Below are 10,027 nucleotides of genomic sequence, written 5' to 3' on the forward strand. Positions count from 1 at the left end.
TTCAGTGGGCAACACATCAAACCATCCAGCACGGCAGAGACGAAGTCTCAGCCACGTGCTTCCTGCCCTTGGTTTTCAAACATCCCTGTTGTGCTGTCCCTATCGGGCAATTAAAAAATGTTTTCTCACTGGCTGGAGGAACAGAATAAAAATCGGATCTGAAAACAGAGCCACAATGTAAATCCTGGTGCAGTGCGCAGAAAGGGGGAAGAAAATCTGCGTTCACAATCTGGACAGCCAGAGCTGGGTGGAAACAGCAGTATTTTGGAGATGTCTCAACTCCAGCTCGGTCTTACTACTGAGAAGTTTCGGTAGGAAGGAAATCTTACTGGCTAATTGAGCTCAAATGGATTACACGGGTCTGCTCTGAGAGAGGGCAAAGTAGAACTGCTGTTTTCTTGCTAGGATCAGTACTGAACTTAGAAACAATTCGGAATTAAACTGCTTTTAGAGGCAAACAGGCCTCTAAATAGGTTTTGGTGGCAGTCTTTTTGTTTTTTCGGAAGGGAGAGGATTGATTTTTCCTGTAGGGCCCTTTGAAGGGAAAGAGGTAGCTCATGTTCTAGATCCTCATAGTTTATTACCAGTGAAATGTAGTTTTGTAGCCACAGGGCTAGTTAGACATCTCGATTGAAACACACAGCTATGGGGGTTTGTGTGCTGGTTTTAATCAGGATGTTTAGAGTTTTCCTATTTCTTTGTATAGACAAAAAGCACAGACAAGAAGTCAGACTTTAATATCCACTTTCAGGCTGCATTTAGGGAAAAGCCATGGGAAGAACAAAAACCAAAAAATACATTTCTCAGTAAATCACCCTGGGGTGAGACCCTCACAAGAGGTGGTTTCTTAGAGCAAAACTCCTTTTGAAGTGTAAGGCCTGAGGCTCATTACAGATAGGCACAAAAGCACTTCCTTCCTGCAGAAGGACTCAGAGTTATGATCAAGAGGGGTTTTTTTGTTTGACACTGTCATCTTGAGAATCGTAAAGCTTTCCAAGCACACACGTAGCCTGATGCTCCAGGTAGAAGCAAGATGCTGAACTCCAGAAGCAGATTCCTCTGTACTTTCATGACCTCAGCTCCCGCCATGTGTGTCTCAGGCACTACTTTATTATTTCGATACAATTGTGGTGTGTGAAGAGAGGCTGCGGCCTGGGTGATGGGGGGGTGTCTTCTGTTACACTTCCAATTGTGACTGCTTGCTTTTCCAATACCAGGTGTGCTGGATTTGGCTGGGGTAGAGTTAACTCTCTTCACAGTGGCTGATATGGATGGCTGTATTTTGGATTTGTGCTGAACACTGGGCAGATAATATAGACATGTTTTTGTTGCTGCTGAGCAGGGCTTACACAGAGCCAAGGCCCTTTCTGCTTCTCGTACTGCCACGCTGGCAGGGGGGCTGGGAATGCACGGGATGTTGGGAGAAGACACAGCCAGGACAGGTAACCCAAACTGACCAAAGGGATATTCCAGACCATATGACATCATGCTCAGCATGTAAAGTGAGGGGAAGAACAAGGAAAGGGCGCCATTTGGAGTTAAGGTGTTCGTCTTCCCAAGTAACTGTTAATGCATGATGGGGCCCTGCTCTCCTGGAGATGGCTGAACACCTGCCTGCCCCTGGGAAGCAGCGAATTAATTCCCTGTTTTGCTTTGCTTGTGTGCATGGCTTTTGCTCTCCCTGTTAAACTAAACTCAACCCATGACTTTTCTGGCTTTTACCCTTCTGATTCTCTCCCCGATCCCGCTGGCGGGGCAATGAGTGAGCAGCTGTGTGGGACTTAACTGCTGGCTGGGGTTAAACCACACCACCAGATTAGTGGGAGCCCTGCAACAGTCTTTCAAAACAGACTTGAAATGTCAATTTCCAAAATGTTTTATATGTATATTGAATAAATGACTGCAGAGGAGCGGTGGGATTTTTGTATTTTTCAGGAATCTTCCAATTGACAGAATTTTGCATGTAATTAAGGACTGCATATTCAGTACCATTTCTCTTCTGTCTATCTGTTGATTCTGTTAAGGGCTCCTTTTTCAGGTTCAGGGAAAACTAAGGCTTTTTTTCTTTTCTTCCATGTATATGCATGTGTCTTTTCACTGCCTTGAAAAAGTGGCATTGTTGTGAGTATATTTAATGGCTCTTCCCAAAGAGATCTGGCAGGTTAGAAAGCAGATCCAATTCTCTCATGTTATTAACTGCTGCAGAAGGTAACACAGGAGAAATGACAGCAAAAAGGGAATTACTTTCCTAGTTACCAATGAGCAGGGGTGAAAGATGGGATTCATAGAAATCCATTGAAAATTTCACTGACTCTTTCTGCAACAGGATTTAAGCTCTGCTTCTGATCCTAGTCCTCTGAAGGACAAAACTCTTGGGACAACCTTTCACATGAACACGATAAACTGTTTGCTTTCCCACATTACAGAAATGGCTTTTTTTGTTTTTGGTCAATACTGCATTTGCAAACTCTTGAGGAAAAGTTGTGATGCATACAGGGTGTCAAGTGCTGCATGAGCTAATATTAATGCCTGCTGTCCCATAGTCTTGCTACTCAGGTGTTTTTGCTGCTCCTTGTGTAACATCTGTCGTTGGCTTCCACTGCACCATTTTCGAGAACAGTAACGAGAGCAACCAAGGTGGTTTTGATTTTTCCTTAGCATTTTTGAGTGAGGCCTGCTGTGTTTCTGCAATTTGCATTTTCATTATAAGTATTTAAGAGCCATAACTTTTCATATCAGACAACTTGGCACGCACTTTGAAAAGAAACATGTTATTCTAAAGCAGAAAACTAGATTAGAAATTTGCTTTTGCAGATAGAAACCCAAGTCCTGTCAGCTCGTCTAATCCAGTTCCTTGGCAGTGATGCAGGACAGCTTTCTGCACGGCATCCTGCACGGCTGCCTCTGCCAGACGTACCCGTCTGGGCTGCTGCGCTTTCCAGTGCAGCTCACGGAGCGAGCGCGGGGCCCGGGCGATTGATCTGTGAACAAGCTGGCGTGTCTCACCCTCTGACGCTCCACTGTAGCATGGAAAAGCGTCCTACACGAGTTCAGTTTGGAAAGGTCATCCTCTATTTCACAGCGTCCCTTTTAAAACAAAAAATAACCTGTAAGAGAAGTGAAGGGTTTTTGGTTTGGTTTTTTTTTTTTCTTAAAGTGCGTTTAGCTGGCTAACACAGCAGGCATGCTGAACATAAGCTACCCAACCAAGTATGAAACAAATGCTAGAATTAATTGCTTAATTCTCTCTGTGTTAGGATAAAGCTTTTAGTTTTAAAATGTCTTCAGTGAAGAACTGCTGAATATGGGAAACATCTCCTGTTGCCTCCTAGTAAATTGAAAAGCAAGTTCAAGTGTAAAGATTGGTGGGGTGATAGGCTATCCCAAGGCAAGCAGTCCTGATGCTTGTTTTGTGAGACAATCTAGTTTGTGTGTACAAGTTTGACCCATTAAACACCTTAAATAACTACCATTTTTGGAAAGCCAGGTTTTGTTCAACTCCTCTGTAGTTCTTCAACTACGGAAAAGAATCCACAGAGGTACCTCTTAACCCTGCAGCCAATACGTGAGTGCCAAAAGTTTTAACTGCACCAAGGAGCAACAGGCTGCAAGCTAAGGGATTATTACCTTTGCCAGCCCATTCTCTACAAGGCTGCTGGAATGGATGAGCTAATGCTGCATTTGCACAGAATCCTGAGTGTGCACAGGTGTACCAAAGGGCCTCCTTCCCTTTCAGGTAAGGTGGGTGTGTGTGCCTGGGCACACATCACCCAGAACGCTGCATTTTCTGCATGTCAGAGGACAGAGTGAAACGTGGTCCAGCTTACAGGCTGATAGTGCAGCAGGAAGGTGAGACCCTTTGCAGGGTCAGCGCCTGTCTCAGTGTAGGTTGCCTTCCCAAGCCCTGCAGGTACAGCTGGCCTCTCCCTGTTCCATGCCACCAGGAGAGCGCAGAGCTCTCGGTTTGGCCAGGCAGTGCCGCACCACACGCGCAGAACAACGTGAAGCCAGTGAAATGACTAACAAGTGGAAAGCCTGCGTATGTACCAGCTACAGAGGGGTGCAGGTGCTTGGCAGGATCAGGACTTTGATCCTGTTCACACCAGCACGCGTAAATTCTCACATCCAGTGCTTTCCATGGGAACACTCACACATGTTTTACCTCAGCAAAGGCACTGCACCATCTGATTCACTGGTTTTTAAGATACAGCAGCCCCAGTGTTTTGTAAGGATTGGGGTAGAGACCGCAAGTTGAGTTTAAATGTGGTGGAAAGTGTACTCTGCTGGCTCCAGCAGCTTTCCAGAGTAATGCCTCAGTCTTACCAAACAAGCTCATCCACTTCTGTGTCACTGGAACCTGAGTCTGGTCCTACATTTCCCACCCTTGCCTGCCTAGTGCAGGACACTGAAGTGGGTGCTTGGCAGTATCCCTCACCTCAAGGAAACCAGCACAACCAAAGGGCAAGATCCACTGAAGCGTATGCTTAACTTTATCCAGAAACTCTATGAAGGCTACGAGGAAAGACCTCCTTTATTTCAACATTGTAATGAAATATAATAATTTTTCTACATGAACAAACATTTATTTTTACTGGCAGAAGCATCTAAAAGTTCACAAAACAACTCCAAACACAGATTGAAAAAGAAGCATCCCAACTTTTAAATCTCCAAATCTTGGTTGAGTGGACTTCATCTTTCCTTTGTTTCCTTGAAAGACGGTAGTGGCTTGGGGCAGTATTTTATCCAGAAGATAAACATCTCTCGATGGCTGTGCTACAGTTGGCTTTCATCCTTTAGTGCCTGAAGTCCAGTTTCAAGTTTAGAATTAGAGATACCGTTCCACATGGCTTGCAGCATAGTACTTTTTCTATCTTATTTCTCCAGGGGTGCATAATTCAAAAGCTTCTCAATCAGATCCACATGGGCAAGGAGCATTCTGCGGCAGCAGTATCTCTTCAAACCAAGGGCATCCAGGGCATCTCTATCAATGAACAACAATTAAAAAAAATAATGGATGAAGTGAGTCAGAACCATTTGTAAGCGTTTCCTAAGCAACACACTGATTACTTTGAGCTCAGTCATAAAGGAAAATTCGTTTGCAGTTCAAAGTAAGACAAAGAAATTCAGCATGTGCTGTTAATGTTCTTTTCCATTTACTGTCCACAGGGTGTTTGCCCGTTCTCTGGCCTGCCACAGCACATGACCTGCTGCCAAAGACGGTGTCCAGCTGACACAACAACCAAACTTTCAGAGGGCACTGTTACAACCTGTTTCTGTAAACTGAGCATGATACTTGCCTATTTCACAAGATAAATTTGTAATCTAGGCCATGCTAAAAAGGTGAGATACACAGAAACTAAAATAACTCAAAATGCAAACTCCCCCACACAGGGATGCTAATTCTGAGAAAGGCTAAAATCCTTTCCAGTTCCCATAGAAGGTGGCATTCAGTTATACAACCTGCTCCCCACAAATAAGTATGTGCTGGCTGATCAATAAGAAGCCTGTGTTTTACAGGCTTTTCACTTAATTCCTTCTGAGTGACTGTTCCAGATTCTTATCATTGGGTAGAGGATGTATGAGTCATCTTAGCCTGAACCACTGCATGTGTCTTCCATGGCTATCACTATCAGACCTCTTAAAGGTCAGTGACACCGGCCAAGCTCTTTTAACTCCAGCTTATTAACCATAAAGCCAGTCAGGTACTACTTCAGAATTTGACACTCACAACATATGACTGATCTCAGGTCTTTAGGTTGATATGATGCAGTGCAATAATAAAGCATTTGCTTAAAACAAATGTAATTTCCTGAAACCTGTAATTCTCCTGTAGGAAGAAGCCGATGGATACTTTTCTAAAATACCAATGGCTGAAAGAAAGCCTCTGGATAAGTTAAAAAAAGATTGTCTGGCCTCAAGCAGTACAGTCTTAACTGCAGGAGTCAAACTGCAGCAACTTCTCTGGTATCAGTTAGTCCCTGCTGATAGTGTGACTATCCACAATTCTTCAAGGGCTTAAATAGCAGGGCTGTTCATTTTGGGACTAGCACCTGCAAAAGTTGTTTAAGAGAAGTATATGAACACTGTGGGTTTTTTTCACAAGAATGCTTATAAATAACATCACATGATATCTAAACTTTCCAAAACACTTGAGAACAAAAGCATCTGATGTCTGTTGACATGTAAGTTTTAAGAGCTATCTGGGAAGTCCTGAACTTCTAAATGCACTTAATGGAGATGCAAAATACCAACATTAATCAGAATTCCAGAAGTCATACTATACATTTTAACCGACACAACTTTAGCTGTATTTCCCTTTGCCTCCAGCTTCCAAAGACTTGTGAAAAAAGAGCACTTTTAAGGGACAAAGAGGAAGCTGTGGGTGTCTTTTTTAACTCCTAATTCGTTAGACAAGTTTTTCCATTTTTTCCATCCATTTCTTAAGCCACCATTGATTCTAATACTGCACTGGAAGATTTTAACTGTCTGATATCTGTAAAGTCTGCTTCTTACAATACCCTAACTGTATTAGCTTGAACAAGCACCACAGAATCACACCAGTGACCACAGCAATTGTTTTCAAGTGAGCATTTGTCAATGACAATATACAACTTCCTGTTCTATGCAAACCCAGAGAAATAATGAAGACAGGGAAAATGTTAAAATGCAATCCCTGGACAATAAGTCAGCAGCACTATCAGAATAGCTCTGATAAATTTCAGTATTAGTGAAAAACGATTAGGACCCTGAACTATTGTAATGTTTTTAACTCCCTAAATGAAAGAATAAAAAATCTGGAGGAACTTTACAGATCCCTTTCATTTAGCAGCTACAAAGTTCTACTCTGCTATATTTGGCAAGTTCTAAGATGTAAATACTCTCTAAAAAGGCCACTCACAGAAGTAATGAGATTTAGGAAAACTACCAGAAGATTTTCAGTGGACAGTTTTTAATGGAGCTGATAAATGGTAGGGGGACAGGCTATCCTTCCCCTGCAAACTCCACATCAAAGAATGAGCACAGCGGATAACCACAACTTTCTACAAGTTTAGATAAGGCTCAAAAATCAAAGCTTTCCTTGACAAAATAGTGTCCTATACCATGGGAATGTTTTCAGTTTTACTTTAGAGAAAAGGCAGTGCATGTTGCTGATACATGTTCTTCCAGTAGTTTTTTAAAGGGACTTATGTGTATGAACTCTTAGGATCTGTAACCATTGGAATGCAAAGCAAATACCACTTTCTTTCTACCCAACAGTTTCAACATAATTTCTAACTTCATTTTCACTCCTTTGAATAGCAGACATCCACGGATTTTTTTCTTTCTTCATACTTAAACTTGGTGACAATGTAAGTATTTCTCAAGAGTTTCCTTCTCACAGCTTCTGAGGTAGTCTGACCATAGTTAGACCCTCCTTGAATTATTAACAGACAACTCTGGCTGCACAAAGCACACACGGATTTCTTAAAACAGAAACCTTAGGACTATCAATCGGGTACTTAGAACTTCCCCTTCCCCGGCAAACCAGCGCTTATAAGTAAGGTTAGCAATTCCGGGGTTGCCAATATGAAGTTTCTAAAACAAAAATCCTAAAAGGGGTACACTTTGTTAACAGTGCTAGCTATTTCTCAAATTTGTAACTTGTTCTTTTCTCTCCCTGTAAAAACCAGTCGATGTCAAAGTGGAGTGTATGGAAGAAACAAGCAGCACAGAGTTACATATTTGAGAATGTTTTGGGTACAAAGGCTGTGACTTGGCAACTTCCGTACTACTGCCCTGAAAGATTCAGTGGGGAAACAAGTGCTTTCTTGCCTAGTACAGTTTCTAACCTTTGGTTAAATGTACCTGTGGTTTTCAGCCTCTCTACAGCTACTTTGTAATGTCGCGATCGTGCACTTAACGCATCCGACCCTGCCTTGGCAGGGGGGCTGGACCAGATGCTCTCCAGAGGAGACAATTCTGTGATCTTGTGCACTGCACAATCGCACCTACAGCGTGAGTCAAGGAACACACCGATAAACACCCACCCTTCCGTGTACTCCGCCTGCAGAAGGCCCAGGTACGCTTCCCACTTGTTCCCGACTATTTTGCCGCAGGTGAAGCACCTGACCGGGATGATCATTTCTGCGCTGCAGCTGCGGGGACACAAAACACGGCATCAGAGCCCTGCCCGGCGCCCGCACACCGCGCTGGGACACACGGCGCTCGGACACACCGCGCTGGGACACACGGCGCTGGATCACACCGCAGGCAGGGCCGGGCACGCACAGGCCCGGAGGCGGCCGGGGGAGCCCGGAACCGAGGGCTCCGCGGAGGAGAGCGGCCCGTCCCTGCCCCCCGCCCGCAGATCCCGCAGATCCCCCGCTCCCGCCCGGCCATTCCCGGGAAAGCCCCGCTCCCGCCCGGCCCCTCCGAGCGGCTCCCACCGTGCGGCTCCTCCGCTCCGATGGCCGCCGGGGCGCTACCACCGCCACACGCGGGGGGAGCCGCGCCGCCGCCGCGCGGGCCGGCACGGCGGGCGGGCAGGTTAAGCGGCCCGTCTCCCCCCCTAGTGGTACCCGATGGTATGTGCCCATGGGTACGGCGTCCCCGGGTGCCCAAGAGACGGCGCTGTGTCTCTCGCGCGGGGGGGCGGTGTCGCGGTGAGCTGAGTGGCAGCCGGGGCGCCCCGAGCGCTGAGCGGCGGCTCCGCCACCGCCCCCGCGCCGCCCCCGCCCCGCCGCACTTGTTGCGCTGCGAGAGGGGCTGCCGTGCTGGGGAGACTTCGCGTCCCGTCCTGCCTGAGGTACTGCAGCCGTCCCGGGCGGGAAGCGCAACTGGTGGCTGCTGCAGCGCGGCACCCGCAAGCCCCGTCCGGCGGAGCGGTGGGTGGGTATCCTGGCGTTCAGGGCATCCCGGCGGAGGGGTGGAGGTGGATGGGCATCTCGGCGTTCAGAGCATTCCCGTCGAAGGGTGGGTGGGCATCCCGGCGGCCCGGGCATCCTGGTGGAGGGGGATACCCGCGAGCAGGGCTGCTGGATGGAGCCGGAGTGCCCCGCGCAGCCCACCCACCGCTCCACCGCGGTGTCCCCGCGGCTGCAGAGCCGGTCCGACCCCGGCTGAGGGGCGGCCGGCAGGGGCAGGGAGAGAGGGGGCTGTGGGATCCGCCGTAGTCGCCGTGTCGCGACTCTGTCGGTGCGGCGCCGCGGCCGCTCGGGGCTGTTTCCCCGCGGTTTTGGGGCTGTCTCGGGGCTGTTTCCCCGTGGTTTTGGGGCTGTTTGCCTGCGGTTTCGGGGCTCCCTCGGGCGGGAGGCGGCGGCACAGCCCGCTCCGGCTCCCGCTGCCGGCGGTGGTGGCTGTTCGGCGGCTCCCACAGCCCGGACAGGCGGTGTCCCTCTGAAGGCACTCGCGCCCTCCAGTCCCGGCCAAGCTGTGGGCGCTGTGGTGGCTGCAGGTTTGCCGGGAGTTTCCAAACTCCGGGGCCAGATGGGACTCGGCGCCGTCCCGTTAACTCTGGGCGCTGCTCCGCCCTGCTGTGCCCCGTAGGCGCCTGGAATGCCCACGGAGCGGTTCCGCAGCGGCGGGCACAGCCCGCACCGAGAGGAGCCTTTCGCCGGTGTCCGAGGGCCAGGGGAGCTCCCCGGGCTCGGGAGGCGAAGTGTGGCTGCGGGCAACGCGGCCGGTCTCCCTGGGCACCCCGCGCCGGGGAGGTTCGGTAGCACAGGATAATGCATCTCGAAACTGCTTACTTGTGTTTCATTAATCTAAGGATTGGGGAAGCATTAGGCACGGGCTCTGTGCGCTTAGTAGAGGGAAGCATGCTGTGATGGGTGCAAACTTTAGGGACAGGCACTACTGTTCTGGAGACTCTGGGATGAAGCATTACTCTGTCAGTCCTTATTGCTCTCTCGTTTCCGCGTTAGTGTTATGCTAATTGTCCTTGGGAGAGCAGAAATTCTCCCAAAGTGTTTTATTTTCATGCTAAAGTATCTGTGAGTTGATACAGTGCACAGCGCAGAGCCATTACTGTCAGGCATATAAATGTGTC

The 10,027-nt window shown here is 48.1% G+C and overlaps 2 protein-coding genes across 2 annotated transcripts; both read right to left on the reverse strand.

Moving 5' to 3' along the window:
- Positions 1 to 4,513: 4,513 nt before the first annotated feature.
- POLR2L (RNA polymerase II, I and III subunit L) lies at positions 4,514 to 8,546 on the reverse strand. The gene is made up of 3 exons (XM_050336749.1): positions 8,427 to 8,546; positions 8,028 to 8,135; positions 4,514 to 4,981 (listed from the first exon to the last, which is right to left on the reverse strand). Exons 2-3 carry the CDS (start codon positions 8,120 to 8,122, stop codon positions 4,873 to 4,875), a joined length of 204 nt encoding a protein of 67 aa, XP_050192706.1. The 5' UTR covers positions 8,123 to 8,135; positions 8,427 to 8,546; the 3' UTR covers positions 4,514 to 4,872.
- Positions 8,159 to 9,713, reverse strand: LOC126651128 (basic salivary proline-rich protein 1-like). The gene is made up of 2 exons (XM_050336700.1): positions 8,377 to 9,713; positions 8,159 to 8,234 (listed from the first exon to the last, which is right to left on the reverse strand). Exons 1-2 carry the CDS (start codon positions 9,711 to 9,713, stop codon positions 8,159 to 8,161), a joined length of 1,413 nt encoding a protein of 470 aa, XP_050192657.1.
- Positions 9,714 to 10,027: the final 314 nt, after the last annotated feature.

Source organism: Myiozetetes cayanensis, unplaced genomic scaffold, assembly GCF_022539395.1.
Source record: "Myiozetetes cayanensis isolate MyiCay16 unplaced genomic scaffold, myiCay2020 scf6-25, whole genome shotgun sequence".
NCBI lineage: Eukaryota > Metazoa > Chordata > Aves > Passeriformes > Tyrannidae > Myiozetetes > Myiozetetes cayanensis.

Coding starts and splice junctions, on each gene's coding strand:
- POLR2L (XM_050336749.1), bottom strand. CDS start 8,122: ATGATCATCCCGGTCAGGTGCTTCACCTGCGGCAAAATAGTCGGGAAC. Junction 4,982..8,027: donor CAGGCGGAGTACACGGAAGG/GTGGGTGTTTAT, acceptor GTTCATTGATAG/AGATGCCCTGGATGCCCTTG.
- LOC126651128 (XM_050336700.1), bottom strand. CDS start 9,713: ATGCATTATCCTGTGCTACCGAACCTCCCCGGCGCGGGGTGCCCAGGG. Junction 8,235..8,376: donor GCGGGGCTTTCCCGGGAATG/GCCGGGCGGGAG, acceptor GGTGTGATCCAG/CGCCGTGTGTCCCAGCGCGG.